Source organism: Aptenodytes forsteri, unplaced genomic scaffold (genome assembly GCF_000699145.1).
Source record: "Aptenodytes forsteri isolate BGI_AS27 unplaced genomic scaffold, ASM69914v1 Scaffold50, whole genome shotgun sequence".
In the NCBI taxonomy this organism is placed as follows: Eukaryota; Metazoa; Chordata; class Aves; order Sphenisciformes; family Spheniscidae; genus Aptenodytes; species Aptenodytes forsteri.
Genome location: NW_008795126.1, coordinates 3,511,297 through 3,528,198, shown reverse-complemented (window position 1 = coordinate 3,528,198; position 16,902 = coordinate 3,511,297). Strand labels below are relative to the sequence as shown.

General features: G+C 37.6%; 1 protein-coding gene across 1 annotated transcript in view; it reads left to right on the top strand.

Moving 5' to 3' along the window:
- PLCG2 (phospholipase C gamma 2) overlaps positions 1-15,642 on the top strand; it is a 58,958-nt gene extending 43,316 nt beyond the window's left edge. Inside the window, exons 21-32 of the mRNA XM_009277302.2 lie at positions 507-616; positions 1,419-1,515; positions 2,418-2,484; positions 2,739-2,896; positions 5,548-5,650; positions 6,623-6,832; positions 7,442-7,587; positions 8,636-8,750; positions 10,009-10,176; positions 10,808-10,896; positions 14,584-14,768; positions 15,578-15,642. Of these exons, the coding sequence (XP_009275577.1) occupies positions 507-616; positions 1,419-1,515; positions 2,418-2,484; positions 2,739-2,896; positions 5,548-5,650; positions 6,623-6,832; positions 7,442-7,587; positions 8,636-8,750; positions 10,009-10,176; positions 10,808-10,896; positions 14,584-14,768; positions 15,578-15,620 (1,491 nt within the window). The 3' untranslated portion in view covers positions 15,621-15,642. The remainder of the gene's footprint in view (positions 1-506; positions 617-1,418; positions 1,516-2,417; positions 2,485-2,738; positions 2,897-5,547; positions 5,651-6,622; positions 6,833-7,441; positions 7,588-8,635; positions 8,751-10,008; positions 10,177-10,807; positions 10,897-14,583; positions 14,769-15,577) is intronic.
- Positions 15,643-16,902: the final 1,260 nt, after the last annotated feature.

Below are 16,902 nucleotides of genomic sequence, written 5' to 3'. Positions count from 1 at the left end.
TTGCATTGCTGCTGAAGAGTTTGGGTAGTAAATTCAAGATAGAGAAATTGCTTGTCCTGCTAAAACTGGATGTCTTCCTAAAGGAAACGTGACCAGCGGGATAGCTGATGTGGTTTTGAGGTGGAGGCTTTGTAGGCTTTAACTCCAACTGCGTATGAGTACATGTAATGAAGATAGAGGACTGATATTTCACTGTGTGGTTTTCTTTTTTTTTTTTCTTTCTTTTTTTTTCCTACAGTAATTATGTTGCAGCACCCATAAAAGAAAGATTCTTTTTTTCTTTTTCTTTTTTCCAAGCTGATAATTGAAGAATAGCAGTTAAGTAGCATCATTTGCTTCCACCAATAGATGTCACTCTGGAACTTTAGTATTATGTTTTCTAAGCTTCATAACAAAAAAAGGGATCCAATCCCCCCCTCCTTTTTTTTTTTTTTTTAAAGATTGTATTATTGATTATTTTATGACCCGTCCCCCTAGATGACCCCTTTGCTCTGTTTCTCTTAAAGCCTCAGAGAACAGTGAAAGCCTTGTATGACTACAGAGCCAAAAGAAGTGATGAATTGAGCTTCTCTCGAGGAGCTTTAATTCATAATGTCACAAAGGAAACTGGAGGCTGGTAAGGACAAAGATTCCTCATAGGAGAACTTCTGGTGACTTACTAGATGGAGGAAAAAATTGAGCTTTGGGTAGTAGTTTTTAAAAACTTTGCCTGTTGTCTGATTGCTGCTTATTAACTGTGGCCTTATAAATCTTAATGCCAGTGTATTTAAAAAAAACCAAGCCCAACCCCCTCATCCTCAGGTCTCCTTTCATGTCTTTTCCATTTTTCTATCCTACAGCAATAACCTCAGCCTGCAGAACTTCCATAGCCCAGTGTGTCCAGTATTTTTCCTTTACTATGTTCATCCTTCCCGAACACTTGTGTATTCTGGGAAGTCACGCATCTATTACCATTGTCGTCACTGCTCTGTTTCTTTCCTTGCTCTGCTAAGTACTTTGCAGGAATCAAACCCACCTTTTTTAGTTATCTGTACAGTCTCCTTTCATAAGAGGTTTTCTTTCGTAGCTGGCTTGTAAATTGCTTGGAAAGCTTGGGAATCTAATGTTTCCCTGTAGTTTCTGCAGGGTAATCAACCACATAATAATATTTTTAGTACTGGAGGGGGAAAAAGCCTCTTAAGTCATTAATTGCAGTTTACAGTAACTGTAATCCCTCTGAAATCATCTGTTACTACAGTTAACGATCACTTTGTTAGAGCTTTTAGCTACTTCATCACTTATATTTCGGTGATAGCCAGCTAGACAAGCTAGTATGGGGTATTAATGACCAATTTCTTGAAGATTATGGCTTCATTAATGGCCTATTGAAGCTCTTTAACTATTTTTTCCTCTATATATACTTTTCTTTTTAAATTCAGGTGGAAGGGGGATTACGGAGAAAAAGTCCAACACTATTTTCCATCTAATTATGTTGAAGACCTGTCATCTGATAACTCTGCAGAGCTTGAAAGCCAGGTGAGGGTTAAAGTTTGTCCACTACGTTTCCATAGAAGATGCTACCTACTGGAAGTGGAATTCTGGTTTATAGAATTATGACTCTGCATGCTGTGCTTGAGAGAACACAGTATAGAGAAATGAATGCATTCTTCACTGTTCTCTGCTGCTGAATGTCTTTGTCAGGACATCCCTCATAGAAAACTACTTAAGGAGATAGCTGATATGGTGGCGTTTTAGGAGATTATAATGATTTCCTGCTAATGAAAATCATACCAGTTTAGATTTTTCAGATAATTTGGCTAAACAATTATGTGCCTGAAACTTTTAACTAGTTTGTCTGTATAATTACTGCCTCCATATTTGCAAATAGGAAAACTATGTGTCCAAACACATCTTACTAGCCATTTCACACTCCGTTATTAAGTTTTTATGCATAACTAACCCTATACTGTTTGTCAAAAGTGTCTAAAAATCTAGTCCAGAGTCTTGGACAAAGATCTCTTCAACAAAAGAAAACAAAAATCCATAGTAAGCATTTTGACATTTTTGAGTTTTAAAAATGAAGCGTTTAATTCTTTTGTTGTTCTGAAGCTCTTCCAATGATTTTCCAGGAGTCTTTGGAAGAAAACACATGTACTAGATTTCCCGCCCTGGTCATGGCAGCTTTAAACAGACTTGAAAAATGAGCAGTTGTGTCAGGACAGAAGCTGCACTCCTCATTTTGACTACTCTCACTATAGAGAATCTCATGTGTTTCTCAAAATGAGAAATTCTTGATATGGAAACAGGCTTTTAAACATTATAGTCGGCATGCTTTCAGTGAAACTGAGGCTAGATTTAATGGTGCGTGTTTATTATCTGTTAATGTCCTGTGCATATTCACTCAAGATTTAGGGTCAGATTTTACTCATGTTTTTCAGATTATCGAGGACAATCCATTAGGCTCTCTATGTCGTGGCATACTGGTACTCAATACATACAATGTTGGTATGTATTTTCTGATGCTTACATGTGTAGTCCTGAGCTTTCTGTGTTGAGTAGACTCTTTTATGTTTAGCAGGGAAGGTTTTTAAAAAAAACCTAAAAACCAAAACAAAACACCTGCTTGTATTAATATAACTAATACAATTAATATGATGAAACTTTATGATACTAACTGTTGCAATAAATCAACAATGACAGCTTAGAAGAACAACTGTTGAATTTTAGTATGAATTTTTTGCTACTGTGTTGCCTAACAGTGAAAATGCCCCAAGGGAAACACAGAAAGTCTTTTGTCTTCATTCTGGAACCTAAGAATCCAGAAGATCCATGTATTGAGTTTGCAACTGATAAAGTAGAAGAACTCTTTGAATGGTACCAAAGTATCCGTGAAATCACTTGGAAAACTACAGAAGAGGTATTGATAAAAATCTATCCATTTTTTCTTTTCTATAATGTAGTGCTATAAATTTACAGTAGGATTTGTCTTTAGCTGCTGTACACTGCTAAACCTTGCTAACGCCTGGTCCTTTGCTCTCTTGCATATTGCTGTTTGTCTGTTCATTTTATTGATACTGTGAATCTTGTTCCCTAAACTCTTTGGGAATACTACATAAATTAGTATTTTATGTAAATTTATGTTAACAGGAGTTTTTCAGCAGAGTACTGTCTGTGTTGCACCCTACATCTCAGTGGAGAAGTGTGCTTAATAGTACAAAGTAGATATCATTACCATTTTACATCTGGTTACACTGGTTCAATCGTAGTATTAAACAGAAGAAACTCAGATATCAGACTGTTCTGTTCAGAGTTGTGAATCCACTAGTGAGTATATGTGAAATGTGAGCTGCCTTTGCCTAAACTCTTCTTAATCCTGTTTACTACCTCTGCTTTCCAGTGAATGCAGTGGCAGTGATAGGGAATTGTTTAGCTAATACTTTACTTATTCGTAACTAATAGGCACATTCTGGATTTACCAGATCTTCAATAGCAGTATTTCCAAATCCTTGCATAAAGATTAAAGGCTTCTGCCTAAGTTTAGCTTCTACGTCCCTCTACAAGTACTGCCGCTTAGACATTCTTCAGGACTTGCTTTTCCTGTTCTGATGTATTGATTTACCTCCCTGTCATCTTTTCTAGTATTTAAGAAGTCTTTGACATGACCAAAAAGCCCTTACAATGACTATGCTTAAGTATGCTCTTTTCTTTGTTGCTTTTATTCACTTTTTATTGTTAAGTGGGTGATATGAACAATGGAAAATATGTTTCAGTATCATGTTGGCTCATGCTGTTTATCTGTCATCTGGAGTGATAATGCTCTGAGGGTCATCATAATCCTATTTATAGCAGGCAAGTTGGTGTCTCAAGCAGAGGACTGCAAATTCAGCAAGGGAAGAAGCAACAGGAGCTGTTGACCTATTGTTGGGGGAGGAGAGATACAGTTCTTATGCCAGGCTTTCATTTAGAAATAAAAATGAGAAAAAGAGAAACATGACCTAGAAGAAGTGTCCCTAAATGGAATGCTTTTTATGGTACATCAGTGGCTCTTCAGGAGCTTGGCAGCTTTTTCTCCCTCTGTACAGTTAGAGAAGTATTAAACAGTCTGTGTTAAAAGACGCTTTAAAACTCATTTCTGTCAGTCAGGAGGCTTTTCTCACAGTGTGGCCTCTGCAAAGTTCACATGGTAGACTGCTGCATGGGGAGGGGAAAAAGATGAGGAAAGGTCCTTTTTGCCAGTACAGTTAACAGGCTGAATTTTGGGGAAGGAAGAAGCATAGTGAGTCAACACTGTGCTACAATACGGTACAGGTGTCTTATGAGTTTATTTTTGGGCTGTGTCCATTATACACAAAAAGTAAAACTAAGCATCACGTATCTTGCCATCTCTGTTTAATACTAACACTTGCCATGCTCCTAGGAACGGTTGTTCATTGCTAGCTTTCCTGCTTGGTTATCACTAGAGGGTTATGTCTAAAGCTGAGCTCATGGCATCTAGAAGTGGTCCTTTGCTATTTGGAGCTCTGATTACTGTTGAGCAATGTCTAGGAAACTGTGATGGATCACTAAGTACAATGAGGTTTGTACAGCTTTTTCCCAAGGATATTTCCAAGTCTAAACGCCATATTCCTCTTTGCTTTACTTAGTCTTCAATGTATAATCGCTGGTTCAGTGAAACATTCTGGAAAGCCATGGCTCCCTAGCTCTGATTTTCATTCCTCTTCAGTTTGTCTTGTTGAGGGAATTCTTTTGGAAGACTTCCTAATTGCTGCTGCTTCATAACCTCTTGTACCAAAGCTAACTGCTGTTCAGCATGGGACTCTTCTAACATGTTTTATCTTGTAATTGCTTCTTATGTCTGAAGAGCCTCCAGCCCAAATGTCTCTACTCAGGACAAGTCTTTCTGATTTCAGTAGTTCCCAATCTGATTGCAGGGACCGTTGCTCAGCTTCCACAGAGCAGGTCTTGCAAACACAGAAGTAGATAGTGGGTTTATTACTGATGATAACAACAAGATTGCATATGATTTTCCATACATAACATTATTGGTTTGGTGCGTAAATAGAAAACTACAGGAATGATGCTCATAGGGTTTGAATTTAGCTGTTTGGGAGTTAATAACAAGACTTAAGTCCTGCTCAGGATTGTAAATAAATAGACACTTCACTACCCTTTGCATTTTTCTTGCATACATTTGCATTTATATGAGGTATAGAGTTGAGAATGTAACTAATGAGTAGAGCCACATTAAAAGAAAAAAAAATTGTTGCCAGGATTCTGAGTAGGACTGATCAGGGAAGCACTAAACACTTGCTTAAACAAAACCCAAAACAACACAACAACTCCCCCCACAAAACACACCCCCAACTAAAACCCAAAACCGCTTGGTTAACCTGTTCTCTGAATTGGGTCTTAAAGTACATTACATCTATGCAAGTGTCTAAAGTATCAGATAGGAATCTGGGCAACAAAGAATGTGTCAACTTTGTAATTTCATTAGAGTATACCCTGGAATTACTGTACCATAATACTCAGTGTATCTGTAATCTAAAACTTTGTTACGTTTTACAGGAGAACAGGAGGAAATACTGGGAAAAGAATCAATTGATTGCTATTGAATTATCTGATCTGGTAATCTACTGCAAGCCAACAAGCAAAACCAAGGACAATTTAGGTATTTCCTTTAATATTACATTGGAATTTTACCCTTTTTACTATCTTTACAGGTGTTAGTTGAAATTTTAGAAGGGAAGATAAAATCTATCCTTTCTCTGCTGGAAAACAAAGTTCTGCCTCACCCATGCAATTTTCAGTGGCACTTTGAAATTGTACACTAGGGAACTTGATGCTATTCAACTGTAACAAAAAAACTGTCACAAATTTCTAACTAGTTAACTGGAGACACCCTCTTGTATTTGTCTTTCATGGGGAAGCTCACTAGTTATGTGTCAACTGACTTTTTTGAGATGAAAAACTGGCTGAACACTTGTGATTTGTTTGTAAAAACCTTCAAAATGGATTTGCCATGCATTATATAATTTTACTGTAAGAACCTGTTTGCCATTTATGTAAGCTATTGGAATGGTATATGGTTTCATAATATAAATGAGAACTGGGGTTCTGTGTAAGTGCGGGTGTGGAATCTGACACTGAAATATGTACTTCTTATTCCAGTTTTTTGTCATTACTGCTGGAGAAGCCAGCAAATGTGCCATTTTTCTTTAAGTTTCTTTGCAAACGTTTTTAATAAGCTGTCAGTGTGGTTAAGGCATTATAATTATAGTCATTGTTTGAGGCATTGGCTAACCCTGGCTCACCCTTTCTTGTCCCCATTTAAACCCAGGAAAAGATGTCTCATTTAAATATGTGTTATAGTGGTCAGAAGTACATGATTAGCAATGATGAGTTGAGAACATGACTATAGACTCTTATCTGCCCTGCTGCAGAGCATGTGGCAAGCAGGCAATTTTAACTTTCAGACTTGATGCTCAACCAGTTTGCTGTGTCTGCATGAAAACTGTGCCAATTACTGCATTAAAGGACAAAGCAAAAGCAAAGTAAAACAAAGTGTTAGCAGAAATGCAGTATAAATGTCGACTTCTTTCTTCCTTTAGTAACCACTCTTTTTCCTCACTACCCTGTGTAGAAAATCCTGATTTCAAAGAAATCCGTTCTTTTGTGGAAACCAAGGCAGAGAACATTGTTAAGCAAAAGCCAGTTGAGTTGTTGAAATACAACCTCAAGGGACTGACACGTGTCTATCCTAAAGGACAGAGAGTTGACTCATCCAACTATGACCCATTTCGCCTCTGGCTTTGCGGCTCCCAGATGGTGGCTCTTAACTTCCAAACTGCAGGTAATATTCTCTTTAAAAAAGGATCTAATTCACCTTCCATTTCACCATAAACAAGCCCCTTTCTGGCCCCTCTGCCATTCTAGTCACTGTGGCTGTCCTGTTTATTTGTACTTCCCAGCAAGAAGGGATGTGCAATAACTGAAGTTTGGTTTTGAATATGTGGGTGGCCTGATAGAGCTGGTCCCCAAAAATCAGTCTCCAAAAGCCCTGTCTCTGAGCCTAACTAGCCCCGAAGTCTCAAAGGTTTATTTCACCTTGATCTCTTTGTGATAAGCGAGCAGAGATATTTACAGCAAGTTTCAGGTGAATGAATAGTTGTACAGCCACAGGGAAGGCTGTACTCCACTTTCTGGTAAGGGCTAGCTAGCTTATGACATGTTGATAGGAAAACTAATTGTGAATGGAGATGGATTTATTAGGATTAAAATTGGTCACAAATGGCCTGTCAGGTTCAGTTACTGAAGGGAACCGAGTCTTCCAACTTACCTTTCCAGCTCTTTCTGATAAAGTGGTGACCAGAAAAAATTACAGAGGAGCCATTAGTCTGGTACTTTCTTAGCTTTATTCAAATGGGAATCTTCTGTTACAACTCTTTAACTCTCTCCCTAGATAAATACATGCAGTTGAACCATGCCTTGTTTTCACTTAATGGACGCACTGGCTATGTTCTGCAGCCGGAAAGCATGCGAAATGAAGAATATGACCCAATGCCAAATGACTCGAAGAGGAAATTGCAGATGATTATGACAGTGAGGGTAAATCTCTTTTGTAAATTATGTTTTTTACAAGTCATAAATATCTATAAAAATAAAACTATTATGTTTCAGAGCAAGATCTGACAGATTGTCAAAATACTGTTTTTAAATGTCAGTGTGTTTGAGAATAAAACTAATTCCACTGGTTCCTGAAAAGAAATATATATCTTTATCACGCTAATGAAGCACATGCTATAGGACTGAAAACACAATCCTGGGATAATTTTATATAATTGCTAATAAAAATTCCAAATGAACTAACTTGCATTTCCAATCTAATGACTTCTAAATAGAAGGGTCCTATTGCAAATTTGTTAGCAGCAGACTAACTAGTTCAGAGATTTCCAGTGTGGAAGAAAGATATTTATAATGAACTATAGAAACTAAGAAGAAAAAATAATAAGCTGATTCCCCCCTTCATCATATTTAGTACACTGTGACTTAATCAGTGTCATTCTCATTTTTCATGGAGACGTGTTTATTATTTGAAAATTACGCCATGTTGTCTTCTGGTGCCAAACAGGAATTGAACTTGTTTCTGTTCTCAGTTGCTCTACAGTAAGAGATGTCCTTTAAAAATATGTTTTCTGAGAAAGAAGAAACACATAACTGCTTTTCACTACAGTTTAGAGAAGAGGTAAACAGGGGCTGTGGATGTAAAGCAGGAATGTCTTAAAATAGATATGTAATAAAGACTGAGGAAAGATAACAAAACTTATGTTAGAGGCCTGTTCTGGAACTGCACACTGTCTGTAATGAATGTCACCTACAGTACTGTTCTGGAACTGAAAACTGTCTGTAATGAATGTCACCTACAGTATCTTACAATGAAAATCATTGGGTTACCCAAACAATGGAAGATATTATTATTGGTGGCACAGATAGTATGTTTAATACATGCAAACATATTCAAGAGAGGGAGTGTGTATTTTTGCATGTTCTTCGGGATTTTTTTCCCTCCCTCTAGTTCTGTAGGCTACCTTCTGTACAGAAATAATGATGCCAAGTTTCCTTTGGAGGTGGTTATAATTTACAGTTGCTTTTGCAGGTTTTAGGTGCTCGTCATCTCCCTAAACCTGGTAGAAGCATCGCTTGTCCCTTTGTAGAGGTAGAAATTTGTGGGGCTGAATATGATAACAACAAATTCAAGACAACAGTTGTGAGTGAGTATCTGCAGTTTTCTGTGTTGTAGGGATATGGTTATACTTCCAGTGCACTTAAATAAAGTGAGTAGAGGATGACCATGAATTTATGTTGTCTGTAATTGGCCAGCAACTGATATAGGGAGGAATAAGTTAACTGTTGCTCTGGACTGATGAGTCATACGATATTATTGTCTTGCTTGCCTCAGGGCCGGTTAATTTGAGAAACTTCAATGTATATCAAATTTAGAAAAAAAAGTACTGTTGCAGTTTGTGTAAAACAAAAAAACCAAAAAAAGTTGCAGTTATGTTTTTGCATATGCATAAGTTTGTGTATTTGCATATTTTAAAAAATTGCTGTCTTGACAGTGCCTCCAAGAGTGCTAGTCAGTTCCCAAAAGTCTGGCCCAAAATGGGGAGTTACTACTGTGAGTTCCAGACTGTGTTTAAATAAACTCGGGTTCTAAGACTAGCATCCCCTTGGAGACAGCTTGGGTATGTAGGGCTTGCAATGCAATAGAAGTTTGATCAAAGCTCACTCCTGCTGAGTTTTGGATAATGGATGTGTGTTTGTGTGTGTGTGCACGTGTGTTTGTGTGTACACGAGCTTTATTTAAGTGCCCTGAAATGGGACAGTATCTCAGCCACTTAATATTTCACCGTTTAATATTTCTGGATGCAGCAGTTTTCCTCTAGAAGACAAGAGGCTTTGCTCCTAATTATCCAAACCACTGATACCAGTGGAAAATAAACACAGAATCAGGAGCAGAATGTGCATTGTGGCTCTTCAGTACTTGAGAGACGAGGATTATGGTTTTACTGTATTGTGGGAAGTGACCAAGACTTTAGAGGGCAAACTTCCTGGCTGTGTCACACATACCAAATTACTTGGTGTTCTATAAATGACTGTAAGAGTTGGGCCATTGTACATTAGCCTTCCGAGTGCTTTTCATGCTTTTACTCTGATACGGAGCATGAGGCTCATGAATATGAGCAATGAATTAGTTTTTTTTTACAAATACATGTCCAAGGAGGTTTTATGTGTTTAAATACAAATAATAGTTTTTCTTCATGGATTTCCATCCCTGCCAAGTTTCCTCCTATCCCCTGCCCCAAATAAACAAATACAAACCTTCTGAAGCAAGGTTACAACAGGAGGCAGATGGTAAATAGGATTTTTGGGCCTTTGTAGCCCCAGAAAATGTCCTGGGATACATACCCATATGTGAATGAAGTGAAATTACTGCTTCATACTGCAAATGTTTCCTTTTCCTTACAGATGACAATGGCCTTAATCCAGTTTGGGCACCTTGTCCAGAGCAAGTGAAATTTGAAATTTATGATCCAAATCTAGCGTTTCTGCGCTTTGTTGTTTATGAGGAGGATATGTTCAGTGATCCCAATTTCTTAGCACACGCCACTTTTCCCATCAAAGGAATCAAATCAGGTAAGATCAGTGGGTATAATAAGGGGCTAAGTCAGAAGGATGCTGTTCAGCATTGTTGTATTGTGACTTTGCTCTCAGTAGCAGCTACAATGTGCCAAAGGACAAGTGCTCTTTTGATCTGAGTTCCTTTAATCCATTGTTTATTATGATACTGGGTGTGTAGCCTGTATGTATTTAAAATAATCCTCTCACCCTCTTGAAATTCCTTTTTAAAAATTAAGATAGGAAAGCATTATGTAGAATAATTTGCACTGTCTTTACCACATACTCCATTTCAGCAACAGGGTTATGTGCTCTGACTAAAATCTGGGAAGGCTCTTTTTCTGTTTTAGTGTCAGTGCATTTGTTTTGTTTATTATCTTAGATGTGGATGTACGTAGAGTAAGTTTTCTCCTTTCCTCTGCTTCTGGCTTTAGTTTTCAAGAGCATGTGAAATCACGTGTTTCTCAATTTTGCCATTCTTGCCTTTTGCTTCCCTGTAATTGTCATAGCAAAGCCTGCTCTTGGCAGCAGAGCATTTGAGCAATGAAGAATCTGTTAGCCCTCAGGACTGTATGCACCATTTTTGTGACTGCAGATAACCCTTTGCCTTGACTCTAATTGTCCTTTGTATATGTTCCTCCCCCGCTAGGTTTTAGGTCAGTTCCTCTCAAGAACGGCTATAGTGAAGATATAGAGCTGGCTTCACTTCTGGTTCACTGTGAAATGCAGCAAGTTCTGGTGAGAACCACTGGGGTTTTTTTTGTGCACTTAGAGTGTATGTTACCAGTTCTTTGTGGAAACCAGGAAATGAGGATTTAGTTTTCTGTTCTGTGCTACTGTCAGGCATTTCTTCTGCAGGTACTGGGGAAGACCAGTAATGCAAATTGAGTTAGTCTCCCTCTGGGTGGACAGATTACGTAGTTGTTAAAAGAAATAATGCACTAGCAAAGCCTCATTACCTCCACTAGTTTTTGCTGTAACAGCATGGTCATTGTCTTCCCCTGTTAACGGACTGATGCCATGCAAAGGTAGGTAAATTCAGCTTTGACTTTGTAGAAATATCTTTTTTTAAAGGTAAAAAGAAAAAGAAATCACTTTAGGAAGAGAAGATAGTAATTTCTCCCAGTATTTCATTAAAATAAACAAAGCATCAGGTGGAAGACATATTCTGGTTCCTACAGAAGTGCTGATCTGCTTCTTTTAAGCCTCTCTAAAACACCTAATTGAAGTACTAATATTTTTAAACATACAGGGGAAAAAATAATGATGCATCCTTGCTCATGAAGCCAGGCATTAAAGTGGCTGATCTGTGAACAGTGTTTGTTGGTGTTCCAAAGGTGCTGCTGCATATGTTGATTTGAAGCGGGATTATTCTCAGACTCTCTCAATCTCAATAATATTTTATGTAATTTAAATACACTGGTGTAGGGGCCATGTGATGAAAGTTTAAAGATGCTTCTGGGAAGTGGGTATTTCAGGGTGCTTTACAGTACCCTTCCGATTCAGAGAAAAAAAAAAAAGAAGTCCAACTTCCTATTTGTAGTCTTCTACCACCATTCAGGCTTTATGCTGCAGTTCACACCAGTGTACATTATTTTTCCTGATTAAAACACCAACTTCTGCTAACTGTAAGTCGTTATGTCTCTGGAGGGATTTGTGCCTGCAGTTGCATACACTGAAATGGAAATTACTGAATTCAGTCACATTCTTCTTCACAAAGGAGTGGCAGCCTTTTCCAAACAACCTTTGTCAAGGTTTTTACAAAGCCACCTTATAACACATGATGTAAAATGACTGTGTGTAGTGACAGTGTTTGGCAGCTGTGGTAGGTTCCTTCTGTTGGCTAGCAGAGTCATGAGAGCAGGAGAGGGCTAGAAGCTGAGAGCAAGTGTGTGTGTGTGTGTGTGTGTGTAAACAAGAGAGACCTATGTCCTTTGAAGATAACATTTAAAATATTCATATTTCATGGACACAAGTCTGATAGAGGAGGCCTGATAAACTGCTGGTTTTTGGCTTGCTGCCTTTGAGAAAACTGGCAGCAACTCACCATTGCCTAATATATTGAATATGGACATCACTTGTAGATATATTGCAAATTCCTCCTGCCGTGGTTTCTCTCTTCAGAAATTCAGATCACTATTTGCCTGGGGCAGGAGTAGCTCTTAAATTGTTGTTCATAGCAGCAGTATGTCTCCCAATCTGTCAGCACCAAGTCCTTTGACAGTAGCACATTTCGCATTCTTGAAGCCCCTTCTGCTTGTTAAGCTAAATGAAGATGCAGCACAGCTCTGTATTTTTACAATGTCTGATGTCTCTGGGTGGTAATGCAGTGGCAGGAGAACGTTCAAAAATTTTCCCTTTTGTTTGGCAGTCTGCAACAAACCAAGACTTGCCATAGTTAATCAACTTCTAGAACTTTTGCCAGATCATCCAAGAAGCATCAGAAAAGATCAAGGCTGTCTCCATCTGTTCTTCTGCCCTTTTTTTTTTTTTTTTTTTTAAATGATGACCCTCCATAAAATGATATAATTTAATAACAGGCCTGTTTATATAGAGAGCCCATCTGCATAACCTTGGAGATGAAATACAAAATTATAAAGGGGAATTACAGATGGCTGTGGAATTTCTCAGGAATAGAGAAGCAAGAATATTGTAGACGTAAGCATGCGTGTTTGTGAATTATTATGTGGGGCCTTATGCAGTTTCTGTTGAAATTAACTGGTTTTCTTGATATTGTAGAAATTGTACTGTACTGAGGTTGTTGTTACATTTAGAAGCATGTCTTATTTGCTTGAAAATTGATTTACTTGCTTCAGAAAGTGTGTGTATCTCTTCAGCATTTTCTGATTACAATCAGCCTCAATAGTGTATATGTTTTTAACATAAAGATTGAAGCTGACATTCTTAAATGGGGTTTTAAAGTCTAGTTTTGTGGATACATTTATTTACAAGAACAAATAGTAGAACATATGAATCTTGATGATTACATCTGCAAATTGGTAATTGGCAACTGGCAATCTGCTTTTCCCTTTGCAATTTGGGAATGCAAAGTTTCCTTCCCCTTTTAAGAAAAAAATAATAAAAAAATTACTTTTTAAATCTTAATCAGTACATAGCACTGCTTAAATGGGGTTTTAAAGTCTAGTTTTGTGGATACATTTATTTACAAGAACAAATAGTAGAACATATGAATCTTGATGATTACATCTGCAAATTGGTAATTGGCAACTGGCAATCTGCTTTTCCCTTTGCAATTTGGGAATGCAAAGTTTCCTTCCCCTTTTAAGAAAAAAATAATAAAAAAATTACTTTTTAAATCTTAATCAGTAGCATAGCACTGAGGCTGTTTCAGTTGCTTCAACCCATACCTGGCTAGGAATGTCTTTCGGGAGGAAAAGGAAGGTTTAGAAAAGGATCTTGTTGCCCTAACTGAAACCACTTGGGTATGTTGCTAACCTATCAATTTTCCTAGGTCTGAACTGAGTGCAGAAAGAGGCATTCTTATTAGTATGCTGCCTCTCAAAATGTTTGGATTTATTACATTTATTGATTGCATGTCATTTCTTGTAGGATGAGTATCTTTTTTTGCTGCTGATGTGAAAATTAAGACTTCAGTCCTGCCAGTACTATTCCCCACTAGTAACTCTATAAAGGAGGCAGCTTTTGCATCCAAAGTTTTGAAGTATTAAAATAATTTGAAGTCATAAAGGGAATCATGATGATTATTTTATGCTTGTGGAATATTTTGAGACCTTCTACTGTGGGCCACATATAACAACAGAAACTCAGACTGCTGCAAATTATTCTTCAAATACTTAAGTCAGTTCCCCTGCAAGTATTGAATTGCCATAGCTACATAGAAACACAGGATCTGTCCTTCTTTCTTGATCATCTGAGTACTTGCTGCTATTAGGGGTCCTATTTACTAGTCAGTATTTCGACCTTTAGTCTAGATTTCAATAGGAAAGCACCAGGATTGGTAGTATGTCATGTAGTACACAAATATGATGGAAGAGTAAAAAATATTAAACTTTTTAAAAAGTATTTTTAAAACTGTTATAATCTGATAACCCATCATGATACACCATTTGCTGTCCTTTCCTCAGCAGACTGACATGCTTTATTAGGGAAAAATATTCCAATAGAAGTGTTTAGATACACACGTTTCATGACTTGTGCTGGAATGTCCCTGATGCCCCCATTAGAAGGTATGGCTGGTCATACTGTGGGGCTGAGGGGTTTCTTTAGTGCTTTCTTAGTTTCTGTAAACATTCCAGAAACATCTTATAAAACTAATTTTATAAAACATTCTATAAAGCTAATGGAATGTGTTTAGGAGAACAAAATAATCCCCCGAACTATGATTCTGTGTCATTTTGGCTATGTGTCTTGCAAGTTATGTTGATTTCCAATATTCTTTTGAAGGAAAGTGAAGAAGAGCTTTATTCCTCATGTCGGCAACTTCGGAAGCGCCAGGAGGAGCTTAATAACCAGCTGTTCCTTTATGACACCCATATGAATTTAAGGAATCCTAACAGAGATGCTATATTAAAAGAATTCAACGTGAATGAGCGCAAACTACAGATATATCAAGAGACATGCAACCGCAGGTGGGTTGATAATCATTCTCCTTTCCAAGGCAGCTCTATCTAGACATGGTTTATGGTAAGGAAATCTCAGATTTATCAAAAAGAGCATCTGAAGAGTGGCGAGGGTAGAATGAGCGTATCTGAAGCAAGGAAGGGCTGCAGTGAAGCAAGGCTGGGCTGCAAGCCGCTAGAGGCCAGCAGATGCTGTGAAATGTCTGCTCAGTGAAACCTCAGTTTCAGTGATCACAGTGAAACACGTAATCCTGTGAATTTATATTCCTCTCTTCTCCTGCTTTCCAGGAGGAAAGCCTGGAAGTATATACAGCCAAATAAATAAAGTGCTTCACTCCTTCTACACTGTCAAAGTTATGTCCCTGGGAACGTCGTTAACATATTAGATATGTGGGAACAGAAGATGCTTCCAGATACACAAACCACAAAAGATAAAAACAGTATTGAGTTGTAACAGCACAGAATTGTCAGTTAAGTGTCAGTACATTATCCAAAGCTTAGGGGAAGGATCTTTCTCCTTTGCTGACGCCTTTGGGCTGGGTGTGAGGGGGACAGACAGAGGCTTCATGTACCAGCAGGAAGTCTTGAGTAGATCTCAAGATGGGATGGGAGGAAGACTTTTCTTTAAATATTTTTACCCTTTTTTATGTGTGCTGAACAGCTGCATGAATCGCTAGTTTACTCCCATTTATCGAGGAAAAAAAATTGCAATGCTTGTTGCTGATTACTTGCTGTTCATATCTAAGTAAATTGAACTTGGTAGACTGTTTTCCTCCGAGAAATTCATAGTAGACTTTTTCCTTTTCTTTTCCCTTAAGATTAAAGGAGAAGAAAGTCAGTAACAGCAAGTTCTACTCTTAAAGCAATCATTCTTTGATGCGTGCTTTATGGTGCAATTCAGGAAGAGATATTAATTTATCCTGGCCATCCTACTCAATGACGGTCTCATCAGACTGAATGGCTGGAAGAAGAGGAGGAGGAAGAAAGATGGGTTTCCTTAACAATTTCTTGTTATAAGAAAAACTGTTTTAATTCCTAATAATTTATATTCTGTACAAAGCATACCCTCTGTGCAGGCCAGACCTTCTGTGTATTCAAGATTTTTAAAATTTGAGGGCACGTAGTTGGATAGACCTCACTTCTCATTATCAATACCTGAAGTACAAGTATAAATCATCTACTATATTTGTGTACGCAGGCTATAGATAAGACATCCACAACAATTTGCATGCATGGAATCACACCACTTTAACAACCTGGCTCCTTAAGATTAACTGGTAGTGAGTTTTTAACTTATTAAATGCTGTAAAAGCACTTCTACACCAGCATTGTCATGTCATCTCTGTTACAGTGCTCAAGGCAGCAGATTGTACTTCTGATACTGTATAAAATATTTTGGGCAGCTGGTACCTCATACTGTATTGTCTCTTGTTAAAAGTTTTCTGTTACATTTTTGAGAACTAGATAATATGTTAATTTTGTTGAAACCAAATATCCTCTGCGACTGTAGTTGTGTTTTTCCTGTTGAACTCTTTGTAAAGGTTTAAGAAAGGAACGATGTGTGAACCTGTATTCATAGCCCCTGTGAATTTATGTTCACAACCTCAAGGCACTTGAAGGAAAAGTTTTAAGATATGCAATAGGAAATACCTGTTTGTTTGTGGAAAGGAAGGGTATTTCAAATTCTGAAAAGCATTTACTTTGCTATAGTATCATGTTGCAAATCCTTTCAGCTGCTAATGTGCTTAGAAATGAATTTTTTAATGAACTGTCCATTTTTAATCTTGCAATCCTACTTAGACGATAGTATCAAATGATAGTGTTTTGTAAATGTAGACTGTTTTCCCAAAATGTATCTAATCCAAGAATGATAGTATGCACAAATATAGGGGTACATTGGTCTTACAGCTTTAATCAAATGGAGAACATGGAGCTACAGATGAGAGAACTTGTTAGATAAGCAGGTGTGTTTTCCTGCCAGAGCAGAACCAAAGTCCTTCGATGGCATATTTAACACCAGTTGTCATAATTTGTGTGTGTGTTCTTTGTGCTAGCACTATGTTATTACTATCAAATTCCTAGTGGCTTTATCTCTACATGGGTGGAGTTTTGCTATCTGTATGCTTGACTTCAACTTTCAAAT